The sequence below is a fragment of the Micropterus salmoides genome, unplaced genomic scaffold (genome assembly GCF_014851395.1).
Source record: "Micropterus salmoides isolate LMB-PRFRI ecotype aquatic unplaced genomic scaffold, ASM1485139v1 Ms_hic_scaffold_7, whole genome shotgun sequence".
Lineage (NCBI taxonomy): Eukaryota > Metazoa > Chordata > Actinopteri > Centrarchiformes > Centrarchidae > Micropterus > Micropterus salmoides.
In genome coordinates this window covers 3,696,754-3,717,851 of record NW_024044459.1, presented here as the reverse complement: position 1 = coordinate 3,717,851, position 21,098 = coordinate 3,696,754, and the positions used below count along the sequence as shown (strand labels likewise).

The 21,098-nt window shown below is 39.0% G+C and overlaps 1 protein-coding gene across 1 annotated transcript; it reads right to left on the bottom strand.

Annotated features, from left to right (window-relative positions):
* Window positions 1-333: 333 nt before the first annotated feature.
* Window positions 334-12,458, bottom strand: lhx2b (LIM homeobox 2b). Its single transcript, XM_038702592.1, has 5 exons — window positions 11,425-12,458; window positions 9,593-9,795; window positions 8,562-8,932; window positions 5,445-5,650; window positions 334-1,437 (listed from the first exon to the last, which is right to left on the bottom strand). Exons 1-5 carry the CDS (start codon window positions 11,605-11,607, stop codon window positions 1,147-1,149), a joined length of 1,254 nt encoding a protein of 417 aa, XP_038558520.1. The 5' UTR covers window positions 11,608-12,458; the 3' UTR covers window positions 334-1,146.
* Window positions 12,459-21,098: the final 8,640 nt, after the last annotated feature.

Below are 21,098 nucleotides of genomic sequence, written 5' to 3'. Positions count from 1 at the left end.
TAATTGTTAGTGTTTATATTTCTTACACAACTGAGGACAAATGGGATGTGTACAAGGATGTGCAGAAGCAGCAGAGCAAGATGAGCTCAGTCAGGATCATTACAGCAGTCTGGGACTGATCAGTGTGTCTCACCAGCAGCTCTCCTCCCATTCACAACATTTGTTTTCTGTCGTCCACAAAAATATGCACCATGACAACATTCCTTGAAAAAGATTAAGAAAATCTGCCAATAATATGAGATATTTTCACTTATTTATATAATGGTGAGATTTCTTTGATTTCTGACCTGTGTACGACAAACAGTGCATTAAACTAAGAGAATAACTGCTGTTTAAACATTGTGTTCTCATATACCACCGGTTTCTCAGTTCAAATCCTGTTCTTGACAAAGTGAGAAGGATTGACTTTTATACCTACGTATAAAAGTCAAGATCAAGAATGTGACTTCGAGAATAATTACTTTGCCATAACGGTCATCTGGCCTAATCGCTGGAATATGTCTATCACTGTACATACAGTACACATGTGCGGACACACAAACACAAGGAGGAAATACACAAAAACACACACACATACACATACACACAAGCAATAGGCGACATAACCCCTATGCTCTCTTCTGAGTCAAAGCATTTGTGTCTGATCGTTGTCAACCTCTGAGAACAGCAGTACAGATAAAATGGACTGTAAGGCACATGGTAGTCGTAGGATATTGTAACCTGTGTTTAATCTCAGATTTTCAAAAAAGATCTTTTTACAATCCTTCTAACAGTGACTCTTGTACAACAACATAAATACTGTGCTGGAAAAAATTAATTTCCAAAAATTAAGCAGTTTTTCCCCCGCGGTCTCTTCCTGTAAACATTGAAAAATGCAAATCAAGTCTCCTCAGTTCTCGACAAGACAACAACATCAAAATAACAACAACTGTTCCATCTGTAAGGTTTGGCCGCCTCACTATGCAAATAGTCTCTAATGGGCTCAGAGAAATTAAATCTTTTTTTTAATGTTTCCATTACCTTCTCTTTTCTAATCCGTTTAATGTTTGAAGGAGTCAACTGTGCTCAGTTTTAGATCCAGGAGGTTGGAGCAGGTGAGGGGTGGGGGGGTGGGAGAGGTGTGGCTGTGGCGAAAGGCTCCGTCCATCAGAAGAGGCTGGTCAGCGTGGTCTGTGACGGGCTCCGGCACTCATGGACGTCCATGCCGCCCGGCACCGAGGTGAGAACCGAGGTGACGGTGGGCATGGTGGGATTGGTCAAGTCTGTCAAGGTGGTGGGGGTGCTGGAGGGGCTCATGGAAGCATTGGAGATCTCCGAGGCTGGGCCCGACGGCGTCCCACCCTGCAGCGTGGAGCCGTCGGACGCCTTGTCCACCCCGGTGCTCTCCTGCCGCAGCAGGTTCCTCCTGAACTTGGCCCGAGCGTTTTGGAACCAGACCTGCGGAAATACAAAATCAAAATAAATCCTGTTACTACAGGGGAACTGGTCCACTGAAACATCTGGATATAATTTTTGATACTGTGTTAAATTTAGTGGTATCTGGCCATGCAGACAGTTTTTGTTTTATTTGTCCAGGTTTTGAGATATGTGTACACAGCAATGAAAAATCATTTCTTTCTAAAAACAGTGTCCCTGTTGCAAAGATATTTCTTTGATTAAAAGTATTTCCAGTCATAACTGTCCACTGCAAGATCTGTGGATTATCAAGAGTAACCAGGACTCATTTCTCCAAAGCTAAGTTGAAGTTGAATTACTGTATATACATGTAATTTTCAGTGCTGTGAGGACCACAAACAAAATTCCACACACCTCCATTATATTGGGGTGGAAGCAGCAGCAGGCCGGGTTCTACGAGGGTGCAAAAGCATGCCTTGCATCCTCAGTTTAATATTTTACACCCTCAGTTGAAATTTGAATTATATAAAAAAATCTTAACAGTGTAGTAAAAAACAATTGTAATGAAACTTAGGCTATTCTCCAAACAGTAATTAAAAAACACATGTGCATTAGTCGTACGCACATCATAAGGGGGCTGTTTCCGTTGTATGTACCCTAAGGTGCTATATATGTGCTGGGTTTCTCCTTAGCAGTGGTTAGTTCGCAAATAAGCTTACTGACAGCAACATTATTGTACATATTTTGGCACAATGTTTAGTAGATGTGAACTGACGTAGTCATATTTCCCTTGTAAATACAGAGTGATACAGTCCACTTTGCTTCAGTTTAGGCGTGTGACGCTAAGGTGTTGATGTTATCCTGGCCTTACTTTGGCCAAGAAAAAGCAACATCTGAGGTCTTAGTTAACTTGATATAAATAGCTTGTTGAGTTGACTTGAAGGCTAAGTTTCATTCTGTGAATGTTTTTAGAATATGGACTCATCTGCTCATATCTTGTCAAGTATTACCCTGGTGGGTGCTTATGCATATTCATATGTACAGTATGCTAAAAATGGCAGGACATATGGCAACAATAGCACACTAGTTTAAGTATACAAGCCAGAAGGAATGCTTGTATAATGTGTTGTAATGACAAAGTAGTGATCATAGTGAGTGAAACTGTGATCTGAGGTGGACATAGCAAAATGTGTTATGTATCTGGAATTGATCATCAGCTATGTTTTAAATCTGTCAAGCTGAATGGACTGATACTGACTGACTGAATCAGAACTCTTTCTGGGAGTGAAACCACTGCAAAGACAGCAAGCTGTTGCTGAAAAGTAATGACACACTCTATTCACTTACTACTGTTTACAACTTTTCAAGTCTGTGTTTCAGCATAATCTGTTTATAGGGGAATACACTCAGGACCTGTGACACCCACTGCGACTAGTGCACTAGCGCAGAATTTCAGATGCATCCTTAGTCATTTTGTCCTGGAACTGGGACTGGGTAGCAGATATCTCACAAATACCAATGTTCAATTTCTTTTTGGTTAACTTACTACACCAACTGCATCTCCAAACAATAATAAAAATGATACTAATAAAAGCAGACGTGTTGCTCATTCTGATGGATTGCCTACTGAACAAGCATGTTTTAAGTCTCAACGTCAGTGATTTGTTCAGTTGCTTATATAGGACGTATCGTTATGTTTTTCTGACCTTTAGCAGCTATGCGTTAAGGAGGAGGCCAGGGTGGATGGATAGATCCAACTTGACACAGATCACTGTTTGTTTTCCCTTTCCTACCTACAGTAAAGCCAACATAGAATCTTTTAACCATGATCAGGGTCCATCTTTAACCCCAAAGCTGCACTATTCTATATGTTTATGAAAAATGCCTTAAATGTGTTTTGTGAAAGGAGTCAACAGGGAATTATCAGCCCAGGGAATTATCAGCCAGATCTACAGTTCCCCTCAGCTCTACGCAGCATTTTACTGTCTTTTAACTCATTGTTTGGTTTGTACTCACTCCTCTCATATGGGTTATTTTCAGCAAAAAAGCTTTGATGCACACTGTACACTCCCTGCTCAGCACCAAACAGCAGACAGACAAAGTTAGTGACTGTCTGGTGAACATAGTGTAGCATTTAGCAGCTAAAGAGACAGATATTTTCTTTTGGGTTGCAGTTGGTGAAGACATTCACAAAGGCACCAGAGACATGCTTTCAAATGAATGCTAATGTTGCTGTGTGTATGCCGGATGTGTAAATAAATAACTATTTGCTAATGCATTAGCCAAATCAACTTTATATGGTCATGCTACGTCAAATGTATTTTAACCCAAACCAAGATGTTTCTGTGCCTAAACCTAAACTTAACCTTAACATAAGCTATAACAGATGAGGCAACAGTCTATGAATAATCTGTAACAGTGTTAGAAAGCACAGACAAATGGCATTGTCCTGCTGATAGGGACATCAGATCAGAAAACATGAGATGTTTTTTAAAGGTAATGTTGTGCTACGTATTTTTGCATCTACCTTAGAGAACTTGAGTTTCCAACAAAATATGTAAAATAAATAAATAAATCAATGAAAATACTGATATGGTCCTTGAAACATTTTGATGTCATAGAACCTAAAGCAGACCCACATTATCTCCACTGCCACCACACCACACTCCCTCCATTTGCTATTAGTTAAGAGCACACGCCAGTGAGTATCTCCTCATGTCTACTTACAGTCTATTTGCAGATGCTCAGAGTGGAGACAAGGATAAAAGAACACTTAAAAGCACAAAGCCAGGACCCTACTCTAATGTGTACAAAAGTTACAAAAGCCTTTACTTTTTATGGCTGGTCAGAGGAAACGGTGGTGACCACAGAAATATTTCTTCTTTCTTTTATACATGCGTATGACAACAAAGAGCTTTGGATTCCTATTTTTGTTGATTGTATGAAAAGATTTGTAGTTTGTATGAGGAAAAGAAGGTATGATTTCAGTCCTTATTCTTATATTTGCAATGGCAATGAAATGAGTGGTTTCTTCCTCATTTTGCTGATAGTGGAGAACCCCATTCTCATAGGCCCTGCACCCCAATTTTGGAATAAGCATCATGTTCCTGATGTTAATGTTCATTTTCCATTTTAATTCTTTAGTCCTAATATTGGCTCTTGTTTTCAATAATAAAAAGTAGTATCTGAGAGTGAGTGTAGCAGCGGTCTGTGCTGAGCCAAGTGTTGGAGCGTGTTAGCGCTGGAATCATGACGGAGCCATGGGAAACAGGCGGAGGGAGAAGCACTTCAACTGGAATAACCGGCATGAAAACTCGAACGCATCAAAGCAAAATGACTGCTTTGTTTTCTGCTAGCGTTAATTAAAGCAGCGGGATGATTTTTTCTTTCCTTCTCAGAAAAATTTTGATTCAGAAACCTTTTTGTCTCATTTTTCTTCTCAGTCCCCAAGATAATTTGCTGTCATCTTTTGTGGAAATCAAATGCTCTGCTGTGCTTTCTCTTTCTTCGCATGTACTACAGAGCATTTTGTTTTTCATCCCTCAGTCCTCACCATAACATCACATCTTCTACTGAAATAGACTACATTTAGCTTTTTATGACTTTCGTTCCTTTTTGTGCATTCTAATATAAACACATGTTGACTTTTTTAGACAAAATGACAAAATCGATTTATTTTCAATGCTGCTTTTTAAATTAATTTCTTAATTACTTAAATTTTTAATAATTAATTATTGCTTTGATTGTGTTTCTATTTAAATGGGAATAAATAAAAGAAAACAAAAGAAAGCAAGAAAATTGTTAATTGTTTGCAGTTTGCTGAAAGTCTTCCAGGATTTCACTGGAACCAAAAACAGTACTATCTTAAAATAAAGCAGCTGATTTGGCTTCTTTCAGGAAAACCTCACTTCATATATTTTACACTTGGAAGCAGGCTGATTTGCATTGGAAACAAGTGAAATTCCTTCACCCCAGCTGGCATTTGTCTCCTTCTCCCCTGAGTAAAGGAAACTGTAGTCTCCTCTGAAGTGAAAGGCTGCTGTGGTTACCTGTAAGACCCGCTTGGTGAGGCCAGTCTTCTGGGCGAGCTGCTTGAGGTCCTTGGCGTCTGGGTTGTGGTTGATGGCGAAGTAGGACTTCATGGTCCTCAGTTGGTGGTGCTTGAAGGACGTCCGCATGCGCTTGGTCTTCTGACTGGAGCTGTACTGAGAGTCCCGGTCCATGGGCTCGCCATCGTTCTCGTTACAGCTCAGCGCTGCAGGCCAACAGGGAACAGGAGAGAAGGGCTGGTTAGACAGAGGGAACTCAAATCATTTTGATTTGTTTTGTCTTTACTCATGATTGTGCAACTTTTTCTGACCCCCTTTTTCAGGCCCCAGAATTCTCAAGGACCCCAGTAATCCAAGAGTATTGAATTTAAGCTTAGAAAGAGCATAGAATACGCTACAAATGCATGTACTATATTGTACTCTAATATAACATAGCAAGAAAAATCATTTTATCTCTCAAAAGAAATCAAGAAATCTCAAAAAACTCTTCATACATGAGGCCCAGACAAGACTGTGCATGAGCAAGGAAGTAGACAATGCGAAATTTAGATGCGAAATTTAGAATGTGGAGCAAGAAAGAAAGAAAGGTTTTAAGGTGATTGCTGAAATGTTGTTGTTAAAAGCTGTTTCTTTTAACATTGTTTGGGATTTCTTTTGGTATTGTTCGTTTTGCTTTTTGTTAGAAAATGTTACTTCAATCTAGATTCTGTTTCTTCATTTTAAATCCATAAAATCAAACAGATCCAAGGCGACCCTGTGACCTGACAGCTGTTTCTTCCAGCTGCAGATCATCTTCCTCTCTGCACCTCATCTGTCTGTTTGTTCCTGTCTACATGTCTTTCTTTCCTTGGAGGAGGTGCTAGCCTGGCTTCAGCGAACACACACACACACACACACACACACACACACACACACACACACACAACAACACACATGTATTTGTCCCAGCCTGAAAATTTCTTGGCAACATTCAAAGTGTTGCTACATGCATAACAGTTCGTGTTCAATATCAGAACGCTGCAAATGATGAATTTGAAGTGAGTGAAAACCATCAGAATAACACTTCACTTAATTAGCCCATACACACCAGGCAGAACAAATGCTGCTTTCTGGCCAAAGCATATGCTGCAGCATTTTAACAAAATCAGCCTGTTTCCTGCTTGTCTCCTCGTCCTCATGCAGAACATCTTTTTCACAGCATTGATAGAAGCTCAGGGCTGCAGGCTGCTCCAGGCCGCCACATGTTCTCATTTGATTGTTCAGGTGAGACTTTGATGTTGTTTCTGGCTGGAAACAGAAGAGGGCGCACTGCCTCTTCACTCTTGTCCTAATCTGCTTCAAACTAATTTTCAGATCTTTAGTTTCTATACCCACAATACAAAAAAGCTGGGATATTTCTCTTCACAGGATGAATTGCTTACTGTGAAATTAGGTTTCCTTTCTTTCTTTTATCTTCATGATAAAATATTGTGTTCTTAAAATTTCAGAAAGACAGTATTTTCTTAGTCCATCAGTAATAGGTGAAATAATTTGACTTGTTTTAGAGCAGTACATTTGTTTTATGAATTACACCTTTTTTTTTAAAGTGGCAGTGTCTTGAAATAAGGAATGTGATGCTTTTTCTTTCAAAGAAGAATCACTTGATCCAGAAAGGAAACAAAAGAAAGGAAGCTCATTTGTATTTTGAAACCAGTGGAAGCAAAATTATTTCACTTGTTGCCACTTTTTAAAACTTAACTGACTGTACTGTTACAAGGTTTGGAGAAAACTGACAGATATAAAATCCCAACAGAAAAACGTGTTTTGTTAGTGATTCTTCAAGATTATGACATAATGTTTAGTTTATGTTTTTGTTTAGTTTTTCTGTAATTTGAAGGTTAACTAAAGTTAGAGCTTCATTCATGTATTCCTTGCCCTGTCTTCCAGTGAATAACTCATCAAATCACATTGATCTCTCTGGTACACACCCAGTTTGGCCCCATCCCAATGCAAAAAGGCTGTGTGTGTGCATGATTGGGGAGGTGGGGGGTGGGGTGGAGTGTTAGGGTCTGTAGATGTCTCTGGAGCCTGACAAGTGGAAAAGGGCAAACCAAAAGCGGAACATCAAAAAACTTTCTTTTTATTCCCCCAAAGAGGACATGGGAGGAAAAAAAAAAATCTATTTTAAGAGCAGATTTACTAAACTGAAACATGATTAAAAAACACCAACTATTAAAACTGATTATTTTTAAACATTATTATTTAGAAAAAGAATTCAAGTTTTTGTTAAGAATTGTTAGACTGCCACCTCATTTACCTAATAAATCTATATGAAACTGTATGAAAAGTTAAAGCCACACGTAAACTTACAACAATTAGGAATAAATTAAAGTATGACCTATTCACTTTACAAAATGATGTTAGAGGCCTGACAAACCTCCCACTGTAGTTCGTTTGTTTGATGGTATTCCGGCTTATTCCTGCACAGTGTTTGGCCTCAACATAAATTGCACAAAGTGCACAAACTCATGACAAAATCACAACTAACTTGTAACGGGACGATTATACCAACGTGAGAGAAAAAATAAAGCAATGCAATAAGGTCGCTATTAACTCATGATTTAGCACATAAAGTCTCTTTGGGGATGTTAAACATATGTTATAGTGACACAGTGTTTAAAACTGAGTCTGCCGTTATGCAGTTGTGGTGAAGTTATGATAAACCCATTATAAACTCCATGTTGAAATATTATACGAATATTAAACGGCAAGGGATAAAAGAAATATTTTCAAGTTTTCTATGATAATGTCCTTATAACCCCCGATAGCACGGAACACAATATAAGCCCCTACAGGAATTTCAAAAAGATGTTTCATTGATGAAGCCTGTCGGTCTCAATCAGCTCGTATCCACGCTGTGGCTCTGAGTGGAACTGTAGAAGGATTTAGTTTACAAGAGGCAGCGCATTTGTTTTCGGGTTGTTTTTCCTTTTTGACATTTTGTTTTTCTACGTTTCAGATGTTTAGGTAAAATCAGCATCAGCACGAAATACCCATTATATGAGTGTTATAAAAGCACTAAAGCACAACATCCTCGTCAGCAGGGAACATCCTTGTTTTTACAAATGGCCTTCTTACCTGCGTTATAAGCAGCCAGCTCGGCCCCCGGCCCGGGACTTTTCCTCTTCCTGGGCCGGCCTTTCTGCACTGTCCCCACGCCGTTGAAGTAGGATAGTCCGAGCGTGTTGGCCGGGCCCAGGCCTTTGTGCGGCACAACGTCTGCGTGGTTAAAATGTGTCTGATATTCTCCCTGGATGAGAGTCTCAAAGTGCAGCCGACAGTACACCAGACTGTCCTTCATGCCAAAGTGGTCCCCGGTGGTGAGCATCTTGCTGCAGGTGGTGCAGGTGAAGCAGTTGAGGTGGTAGACCAGGTCCCGGGCCCGCATCACCATCTCCGAAGCTGAGATTCCCAGGTGGCACCGAGCGCATCTCTGCACCGAAAATCTTCTGCGGACAACACAGAAACCTCATCAGCGGCTGGACACGGAGCCTGGCAGGCCTGGTGCTGTGTTAGTGTGGGGCTGGCTGGATACACTGCCATGCGTCTGTCATGCGGTCTACGCAAGTACCCAAACTTTTAAGCACTTACAAACTCTGCATTAACTTTCCCTGTGCACTAATGAGGTGAATGCACATGGAACCTTAAAGTTAGACAGATAGGCTGCATCAATTCGCCGATTTTGGAATTTAATGAAAAATGTGTGTGTGTGTGTGGGAGGGGGGGGGGGGGGGGGGGGGGGGGATTGTCTATTTCAGATACATCCTGATCTTGGTTTCAATTTAGTTACAGACAGAAACACGTGGAACTAAAATTCTGGCACAAGATATGTGTAATCAGGGCCAAAATCTCAGTATAAAAATAAAACTGAATTTTTAGAACCAAAACTAACTGATTATATTTACGCTTTGTATATTAAAAAATAAATCACCCCTGGGCGTGTGTGGTGTGACTTTAACTCTTAAGAGTACACAGCTACACCAATGACACTTAACATAATTGGGAATACATATTTAGCTCTATGAACCCTACAAACTGTTTTAAAAATCGTTTTATTCCGGACACATATGGGTGGACTGAGGAGCTCCGGGCCCTGTGCGCCCTCCTACCTGTAGTAGTCCTCTTTGCAGTAGATGCTGCCGTCCTTGCTGAAGCAGGTGAGCTCTGACTCCAGGTTTAGTTTGCATTCGCAGCACTTGAGGCAGCGCATGTGCCACTGTTTGTCCACGGCCAGCAGGTAGTAGCGGTCCGCGATCTTCCTGCCGCAGCCCGCGCACAGAGCCACGCGCTCGCTGTTCATACACGGCATGGACTGCAAGTTAGCACGGAGAGAGGGACGAGGACAGAGCGTCAGGACATGATGTTGTCAGAAATACAAGCGAAACCATCTGCATAGCCACATTAAGTCACCTTAACATGGGAGAGTAAATAAAAGTATAAAAGCCTAGAAACTAGTCTATTCGATATATCTGGAATATTACAAGAATATGTTCGGTTACATCCTCATTGAGGGCCACAGCCAGTCACAAATCAGGGGATTATAGAAAAATTCTGAAGATATATATTGCAGGAGCTTAAATATGTATTTTTATCTCAACGACCTAAATAATATTACACATGAATATTAGAATGATATTAAAATACAACTGTGGGTTGAAAAAATGCAAGTAATGCAGTAAGAAAAGGACAATGCACACCCTTCTACGAACACAATGTAAGAAATTAAAAACATTATAGGAATATTTTTGTTACATTAAAGGGAATCGAGGCTAAAATACTCTGCTATGTATATAATGAATTACACTGCTACCGACTACAAGGAACGATAAGGCCATTACTGTAATATTCATGATGGTGCCAGCCCACAGCAGCAGATTGCAAGAAAAAACGCAGCTAAAGTAATTTTACATAAAGTTACTGTTAAGAACTATTAACACGCTGTTTATGGGCTTGTGCAAATATTATTATTAAGTTTTTTTTAGTGGAGGACGGTGATACCTATGCTTTTACTTTCTAACAATAATAATAATAATTACTATTATTGTTATTATTATTGTTATTACTTTTATTATTAGAAGAAGGAGGAGGAAAAGAAAAGCATGATGTTAATTAACTGTATGACAACAAACAAAGGTTTATGCCAGGACTGTCATTAAATGTTATCTTAGAGACGCCAAATAGACACACACACATGCACGTATACTATCCACAAATAATTTGCAAATGAAGTTGAATTAAAATAATTATTTTCTCTATCGCATCATCTCTTGTTTTATTTTTATTGCAACGCATTGAAGAATTACTACTGAACTCTCTATGTGCTATATTTCTGCATTTTTATTGAATTGTAATATCTGTTTACAAAACAGAAAGCAAACTAAAGCTACATGTCATTTTTTCAAATTACAATAAAACCTTTGACTTTGGTTATGCCGTTCATGTTTGAGCTAATTTGCCTGTGAAAAAAAAATGGTTATTTTTGTTTGTGAACCATTTGAAATCTGTTTGAATACGCACTGTGTTGTCCATGTTTAACGTGTGTTTTGAACGCACCATAAAAGGCACATTTAAAGAAAGAAGTTGCTAAATTTTAAGAAACAAATGTAATGTTTTTGTTTCTTGAATAATTGTGTAGCTTGTTCAGCTCTGGGCCCATTTAGCTGAAGCTTTACTGGCACTCTAAGAAGTTTTAGATTAAACAGTGCCTGAAGAAATCCTAATGTTTAGGCCTTTTGGAGAACGTTTGCCGGCCTGAGAGGCGTTTAAAAAGTAAAAAGCTGGGACTTTGTTTGGATAGTTTTCTGTGTGAACTGAAAGTAAAACGCGTTAAGAGCTGAATCAAAGTGCTTGGAGCTGAAAGAGTGCAGCCACTGTCACATGTTTCCAGGCTGCCATGCTGCCTGCGCTAACAAGCCGAGAGGGCCAAATGAATCTCTCCTACCGTCTCTGATTCCCCCATATCGATGGCTGAGCTGATGGCTGCTGACTCGCTCTTTCCTCTCCGGTCCATTTCTTCGACCACACCGTGCACGTCGCCTCCAGGGAGGCCATGGAAAAGCATCGTTGCCGCAGAAGGGAGGATATTATAACTGTTCTCTTCGGATCTGCAAGCCAAGATGTCCATCAGAAGCAAAACCCTGCGCAATAATGCCACTCAAAATTCTCGTTTTTTAAGGGTTTCCTTTCTTGCCGTGACAAGTGAGAAATCCAGAGCAGGGAGGAAAAAATATGAGGGAAAAATTGGACACGTGTTCTCCACACTACGTCTCATCTGCCAATGGAAACCGTCATCCGAATCTCTGCAGCTCTCATTATTAATAAAAAATGATTAATTCATAAATAACCGCACGGATTCCGGTTCTCTTACTGGAAATTATTTACTCTCAAGTATGATATTATTTGTTATTACCAATTGCTCTTTTTATATTTTCTTTTCCATTTACGGTGAATAAACATACCAACTATGGAAGCCCCAGCTGCATGGGTCTCAGCACCGATGCCTCCTCCTCGTCGGGAGTAATATTTCAGGATATCGACAATCTGCAAGGCACTGGCAAATTTCTCCCCCTTTTCTGCAGAACAATAAGTAACTCTGCCAAATCTGGGCAGCAGCCTTCTATTGCATCACACAGTCAGAAATAATACAAAAAGATATGTCCAAAAAAGCTGACAAGGAGCCTGTAAGAAAGACTTCCTCCCTTCCTCTAGGTTCAGCAGTCCAAGTTGATGTTTACAGCAGCTGATTTATGTCGTTCAAACTACTGTTGCTTTGCAGAGAAAAATAAAAACACACAGCCTTTGCTTTATAAAATCCCGCCGGCCGGCTTGGAGAAGCAGTTTTCCTTTACAGTGGTCTGTTTAGTTAATGTTTTGTCTTTTGCCAAGGAGGCTGCATACATGTGCGTAACAGCAGAAGAGGAGGAGTTGGCTTTACGTTGAATGATGATAGGCGACTGTTTGCTGGCCCCCCAAAACCGCCGGTCCTCCTTCTCAGGTCCCAGTTGGACTCTCCGCTCCTTATCAACGGGGCCCTGTTGCGTCACGACGCACCATTTATGTTCATTGGCTGTTCCGCCGTCACCAAACTGTTATACTTTATACTACCGACCGTTCTGAAAAGCAGCAGCCTCGCTGCCTCTGTTACGCACGGACCACCAGCCACCGTTTTCCTCTTGCGTCTGACCGAAGCAGCAGATTGAAAGGTCCGTTTGAAAGAAAGAGACGAAGACTCAGAGCAGGAGCGTTTCAGTCTTCTGAGGTGTTGGAGTTGTCTCTGAGCGCACTGAGGAGCTCTGCTGGGACCCGTACTAGTGACGCACAGAGAGGGTTCCACACTGTTGCTGCTCACAGCCTCTCCAAGGCACCAAAAGGCTCTGCACAGAACCTCTAAGCCATATAACCAAAACTACATGAAGTCTCCCAAATAAGCCACACAATAAGAAAAAACAAACAACTTTATTATTTTTTTTTGTTTTTTTTCTTTTCTTTTCTTTGATCAAAAAAGTTTGAAAAATGAAACAAAAAACAAACAAACAAACAAAAATAACCCACGCATACTGTCTCCACGACTATGACTTATTCATGTCATTTCACATTTGGTCTATTTTGTGTGTGGAAGGTGGAAATCAGGGCTTATTTCAACTCGGAGCTCACATACTGTAAAAAAGCATTATTTTGCTGAAGAAAATATTTATGGCAAGATCGAAAAGCCAAACCCTTAAATTGTCGTTACTAAGACATATAAAAACCAAATCAAAGATTACAACGCCAGAATATCAAGCTCCAAAAATATATAAAGGCTAGAGAGAACTTTATTGATGAGGGCAATTGATGAACTTCCTGTACGGTTAATCTCCACTTTTAGCATCCTTGGTCCTGTTTATGTATTTATTTCCTAGAAAGAGCTTCATCCCCTGAACTCCACTCTGTCATTAGATATCATCTGTAACTCTTGTATTTTACTCCAACTAATGTATTTCCACCAAAGACAGAACGAGCATTTCGGTTCAGCAGCGGGAGCTGCAGCGTGAGGCTGAATTGATCCCGGATTCATTCTAATTAGCTCTCTGCTCTTAATTGGGAGGGGAAAGTGGACTTCGTCATCAGAGGATGTGTTTGAGGACTGGAGGAGAGGTTTGATCTTGCACAAAAGACGGTAGTTACAGCGGTGTGGGAGAAAATTACACGTTATCACATCACTGCTCTGGCTTTTGTTGCTTGAAAATGAAGTCAATTCAAGCAGTTAGTAAAATCATTTAAAACGAAATCCACCCAGCAAGTCAACCTCCTGGCTTATTATATACAAGAACAATATTTTAGCTGTGGATTTATGTGCTAAAACAATATCAGAATTTAAAAAATGCAGTTTCCTTGATATTTCTAATTCCTTTTTTCCCATCGCTTCTTTCAAAAATACCTGTCTTGCCCCCTCCCACGCATAACAGCCCGCGTTTAGGCTATTGTGAAGTTTTATAGCACAAATATGATGTTAAGCTCCTAAATCCTTATGCAAATCAGCTCCTCTGTAATACCCTTAATTGAATACATGCATATTTATCATCTGCGTTTTCTATCTGCTATAAGGCTGGGTTTATACATTAAACATAGCGGCAGCGGGCATGTCTGCGGGCGTGTATGAAATATGATATTAGGTGGTAGTGTAAGATTAAGGGGAAAATATCAGTTTTGTATGTATTTGTATCAGAAGACCAAGACTGGCTTGTTTCTCTGATTTGATTTCAGCCACTGCTCAGTATGAAGAAGAACACGTTTACACAGAATTTAGAGATGATTTATGCAAATGTAGGCCGAGGTCTGGGCTATATGTTGAATATTCTCAGTAATGTGTGTTCACAATATTCACGGCAGAGGACGAGAAAACTCACAATATGATAATTAACAACAGTATCAAGCGTCGTAAGGCAGAGCAGCGCTGGTTAAAATAGTCCAATATTTAATTCATCTATGGTACATTTATTTAAAAAGGTAAAACTGAATTAATTTCACTTCACCCAGCACATCATGCTGGTCTCTCTCTCTCTCTCTCTCTCTCTCTCTCTCTCTCACACACACACACACACACACACACACACACACACACACACACACACACACTTTCTTTTTAACATGGGGGCAGTAGACTCACATCTTCAATGCTGGGAGATAAAAAGATGCAAGAAAGAGAATCAAAAGGCAAACCATCACCAACACCTGTCACCAGTCTATTGTCAGGGAAGCATTATTTATGCTTAATACATGCAACTTCCATCAGTTTTTTCCCACTCATACAATATATCACAAAGAGGCAACCTCATTGAGAGTAACTAATAAAAAGGTTACATGCTCTGTGCTGAACAGATTTCAGATTGATAGAGTTATTCAGAGTAACTCATAGAGTTGTTTCAGAGTATTTCACTAAAGAGTACCAAGATAATTTTTAAGCAAATGCTAACGATGGAATTGGGAGAAAGGATTACTGTTTGAGTTTATTCTTAAGGAAATGATTCTGAATATGATGTAAAATTGTAGGTTGCGTCTATTAGGTTTAGTTAAAACTATTGAAGAGAACTATGCTTTTGGTATTTATTTGATATCAGTATTTTATTTTGTATTTTGGTTGCAGAAGGGTCCGTATTAGGTTTGAACAATATTGTAAAATGATATAAATTACCACTGATTTTGTCATACTGTTTGGATAATGGTAACTATCACTTCATTATCTCTGGTTGTATAAGCCATTGTGTACAATGTGTCAAATCAAAGAGCAGGGATGCTTCATAGAAATACTGACTTTTTCATATGTCTTTTGCATAAATATGAATTTATCTTTATTTAATTATTATTATTTAAAAATGGCTGTACACACAATAGAGTATAAGCTACTGATATTACCATCAGGGCCATAACCAGGACTTGAGAAGTACCCAGGTCATAAATCTTATGAAGTCACCCTGACACCCTCCAAGACAAGTTTGACCACCAGCAGAAACCAACAATAAAATTATTTGTATTTTATTTAACTGCACACTCAGTTGAATTTCCCGAAATCACTGTCTTTATGATGTTTCATGGCATAAAAAAGTCTACCCATTTCAATGCCAAAAATATCAAAAACACTGAAACCAAAACGTTCCTCGTAACAAGGTGAAAAAACAGTTTCAGGATACTGACACTGAGACTAATGCGACTGTTGAGATTCTGCTCTGTACAAAGGAAATACACTATTATGTCAGCTTTTACTGACAAACATGGTATTCTAATAGACCTGATTTCAGGCTTATGTTGTTGTAAATCTGTTGTTTAATTGGGTAAATGCAACAACAACAAGTTTAGAGTGCACTAATCCTAATAACCACTATAAAAGTAATAAACTAACAGTGTGAGTGGCTAACTTAAATATTTTGTTGAAGGCATATGCGTGTGTGTCTGTTCGTGTGTGAGTGTGTGTTAGGGGGTGGTGTTGCTGCTTGTCGACGACTAAAATGCTGATGCAGCTCCACTGATTACTCCTTGTCCCGTAATATTTCCGAAACAGGGCAGCCATCAATAACACAAATCTGCATTTCTTAGAAAAACATCACCCTCGTCAGGCTGCTGGCATCTTTTTGATCTCTCTCCGTTTTTTAATTGTATTCTGCATAAAGGTAGAGAGGAGGCATTGGGTGCATGGCTTTAATGGGATGCTGCTGTGGAAGTGGGGAGTGGGTTACACGCTCTCTAAGGAGAGCTCGGCTGTAATTAAGAAAGGGAACAAAGCAGAGGAGGCTAAAAACACATGAAAGGGAGGAAGTGGATCGCCTAATCACTGTACGTGCACCATCCATGCCATCGCCCGCATGTAAACACACACTTTTAATTCAAGAAAGAAGCACACATGAGCGTAAACAAAGAGTGGTTCAGACAGAAACACCTGAGCCTCTCAGATGTCAGTCTCATCCATGTAAAGCATGTGAGGAGGGCTGTTTGTCTGCCGTGTGTGCACATCAAATATGATGGAACTGTCAGATTCATTCTCAAAGGTATATTCAAAGTTATGACTGGAAAAAAAGTGGAACTTCACTCTTGGCCTTGTGTGCCAACAAAAAAATCTCAAATGAACTCAAGGTGCATGTAAGTTTTTCAGAGCTTTCAATCACATCTCACAGTCTTCCTCAGTTAGTAAGTGGGCCGTGAGTTAAGATTTTTATTTTGGTCAAATGATTCTATACAAAGAATGCATATTTTTGAGGAGTTTTTATCTAATCCTTTGTCACAATCCTGTAAAAACCTTGTATCTCTGCAAAGCCCTTTGGTCTAGCGGTTAAAGCCTTGTCTATGAACTGCAATGTCCCAGGTTCATGTCTGACCAAGGACCTTTGCTGCATGTCATTTCCCATCTGTCAATATCTGGCAGAGCTATCCAATAACAGCATGAAATGCCAGCTAATCCATTGGTTTTATAGTTGGGTTATCTAAGAAGTGGTAATTTTCTCAACCTATGAAGGAATGAAAATCCTTCAGTTAAACTGAAAAAAATCAACATCATAGAACGCTTTGCATTTTTCTTGTTATATACTGGGTAATTTCACCTCTTAGGGCATCTAGCATTATTGAGAAGAGTCACTCTTCCATTCATAGACATACAGCATCAAACCAGTGACAAAGGATTGCAAGTACATGTATCTTTTTAGTAGGGGCCACAGACCACAAGACTGGAAAACACAGCTCTATACAATAATGACTCAGCCTGGTTTCATTGCTCATTTCCTGTCCACCGTTTCTATCTCCTGTCTCAGTAGAAAGTAACTTGGAGGAAATGAGAAATTTGACTCTTTTCTTGATTTTTACCTTAATTCAAAAGCGCAGAAAAAAAGAAAAATAAACTGTGTGTTTGATGTAAAATTCCCAACCCATATTACATACATATTCAATTTTGTCTTTATTTCTATTTGACCAAGGTTGTACAAAGTTCTTCAGTTTGAATAAATGCAGACAGTGTTGTGATTGGTCAGGTCACAAAACATGACATTGACAAGTGGGTCAACTTTATGAAAAGTTGAACATGTTTCAATAAAAGGCACCCAATAGGGACCTTAGTTCCTTTTATTTCCTGTGAAATCTGCGGATACTTTCCTTCTCTCTACTTTTAGTGTGTCTAACAAACAATCAGCTCCTGGTTGGGTAGGATTTTACTTTCAAAGCACTGTTGTGTCATCATCTGACTCATCTGACTCTGTTTGTGTTCTCTTTGTGCCCTTTTGGAGCCAGGTTTTGTAAGGTTAATGTTACTTAGACTAGCCGCTGACAGAGAAAAACAGGGAGGTGAGAGCGGGAACAGGTGAGCTTAAAGTGCCCCCTGGGTAATGCAGTTTATTTAGGGCCATATATTCACAGTTTATTTATGCCATCCCCTGATATGGAGAGGTCAGAAAAAAGTACCAGCAGCTTGTGAGAAGTGCTTGTGCGCAAGAAAAAGTCACGGTAAGCCAAAGAGTAAAATATAGAAGTGCCCGTGTCGTGCCAAAAAGGGATCGTCTGCTGAAAACTGATTGCTGCACGTAAAGCATGCAGCATTTTAAAGCTGTATCGCTGAGTTTATGTCTACAGCTGCTTTTATCTGGATCAAATTGGTCATAATGTGCAAATACACATAACTATATCTCCATGGTAATAGTAGAGGTATGTATTTGTGAAACGTTAATGTTTCTTGTAACGAGTAATCACAAAAAGTGATTGCAGCTCTTACCTTATTACTGAAAGGATCTGAAATGACTTGATTTCATTCATAAAGGTTATATTTGACAGGTCATAGCCCACCCAGTCCCTTTTACCTGTAGAAATATTTTTAAAGGGCCAATACAACCCATAAAATGCCTGTTTAATGAATGAAATCAAGTCATTTGGGGGCAGAAAGGACCTTTCATTCAACAAGGTAGAGGCCACAATCACTTTTTGGCCAGTGGAAATTGCCAAAAAGTGATTACTTTACTGGTTGTCGTTACTGCTTATTTTGCCCTTTAAATGTATTTCAGCTGGTAAAAAGGACTGGATTGATTGGCACAGAGCAGGAAAAATAATGAAGAGTCACAATTATAATAGTAAAAGAGATACTTTCTTTATTTTATACATAACCCGGCTGTAAATCATGTTTATTATAGGTTCCAGTCTATTTTCCAAATATAAACATGAATATTAGACATAGGCCTACCAAACACATATTTCATCTGCAACAACAGGCAACTATTATTGCCTATAATTACGTAAATGTCATATCTGGTTACGCTTCACACTTCTTTGGCCACAATTGTGATTATTCCTTTACAATGAATGTTAAAGTTTCACAAAGACGTACCTTTGCTATTACCATAGACATGAAGTTATAAGTATTTGCACGTTATGACTGATCCAGATTAAAGAAGCTGTGGACGTATATAAACTGTGTGATACAGCTTAACATGCTGTGAACGCTCCAGCAGACAGCAATCAGTTTTTTGCAGACGATTATTTTTTGGTACAACAACTGTCCTGCATACTGGTGAGTACCGGCCAACTTAAGAGCAGTTTGGGTTTGATGTGTTTAGGACATGCTTGTGTTTCATCTGACAAACCTTCCTAGAAGGAGATTTCCAAGTTAGTTTGTTTATTTCCAGTTTTCCGGTTTCTGCTTGTTTGTACGGCTGGGAAGATGGCAGCTCTGAATCAGTTTTCTGTTTACAAAGGAAAGAAGGAGGTTAGAGAAGGAAATGAGGAAAGGGGAAATCATGTAACTGAACAAATGTAGTTAGCTCGAACCTCAAACTCCACTAAGTGAAGGGAAAATCTGTCATAGTATCATGGTGTTCGATTGACAGGTGATCTCCAGGAAATGCAGTGGAAAAACACCAATAACTGAAGAGTGAATGAGATCCAAAAATACACCGGCAGCAGTCATGTGCAGGAATGACCCAACAGGAATACTGCTGTAATGACCCGTCCAAAATTACAGGTAGTCACAGTAATGGCAGGATGAAAGAGTAGTGAATGTAGGAGAGCAGCAGTGAAGAACACAGCCGTTAAAATGATGCTTCTTTATTCTCCACTTTTCAGCACAACATATTCCAGGAATCACTCTATACACTGAGGCAGCACATGCTCATTCTGACAGAAAAGGCGTTGGTGTTCCAACATTGCCACATTGACTGAGCTGGAAATGATGCTATATGGATGTACACGAGATGTATGCAAAGGACACAATGTATACATGGCTGAAAAGAGTATGAAATGTGATGTACATAATGAAAAAAGTTGAAAGTCTGTGAAATGTAACAGTATATGACTTTACAGTGTGCTTAGGTGTAAAACCGATTATCTATTCTAATAATAAGTGTCAGCCCCACATGGAAAAAGATCGGTCTGAGATGGATAGACAATAGTCAGGAAATCTTAATTCAGAAATTTGAGATCTTTGTTTAATTAGGGCTGAGACTATATGGTTTAAAGGTCACTACATCACCTAATGAAAGTGGAAGGCAATGAATGGGTGTGATTATTAACCAGGTAAATTATACAACCCAGCTGACCATGAGCGCAATATTGCATAAAGTGGCAGAAGCATTGAGTTATTTTAATCAAAAGTAGCAATTTCACAATATAAAAATAAAACACACATCCTTCCAAATGTGTTATCTATATTATCTATCTTATATTATTGTATTGTTACTACTGATGTATTAGCATGTTTGCATCATTTAATGTTAAAATTTTTGCTACTTTTAATACAGTTTGGTGATTAGATATTGCAAGTATACAAGTATAAGGTAAATTCAAATGAAAATAATCAAGTGAAGGTACTTTAGAATTGTTTTATGTGTAATATTTGCAGTTACTTTATACGACTGATTGTAGAAATAGAATTTTATCAACAAATGGAGAAGTGGTATGTTGAAATGAAGAACAGAGAGTGGGGGAAATGATTGATGAATTTCCAATCATGTTCACCTTCATTAAGCACTCTGGGAGATCATCAGCCAATAGGTGTATGTCCTCATCTATTCAACACATGTAGTGCCAAAAAATAGCTGGTCAGCATCCAAATTACTGAGATTAGTGGAAATAAACATAATTGTCCTGTAGTTTAAATATGGTCTACTCTTTTTATCTAATTAATTTTATGTGACATATTCTATTTATCTTTTTCACCATTTTACCAACCTCTCATACATTCTATTCTATAAAACAAGTAAAATCACATTCTATCGTACCTGACATAATTAACAACTAACTAACAAATTGAGTGTATTAATCAGCAAATTTGGAAAATAATATTTATAACAACGATTTTAAATTTGAAGAATTACTTCATACATAAATTGGAATGATGTCTTTTTAAGTACAGAAAAAATGCCTTCAAAGACAACAGAGGTTGGAGTTTAAATCATCTCTCTGTGGGGGGAGCTTCAGCTGACTCTGACCCACCTCAGATAAACTCTGTACATCAGATCAGCATTGTGCTTTGTGGCTTTTAATGTTTTTTTTTTATGGTAGTAAAAATAGGGAGGCAGCACAAGGTGCTGGAATATAGGGTGACTGAAGTAAAAGAAAAACATATTTTTGCATTAAATTAGTGTAGTTTTAATACATTCTGTGAAAGTCTTTAAT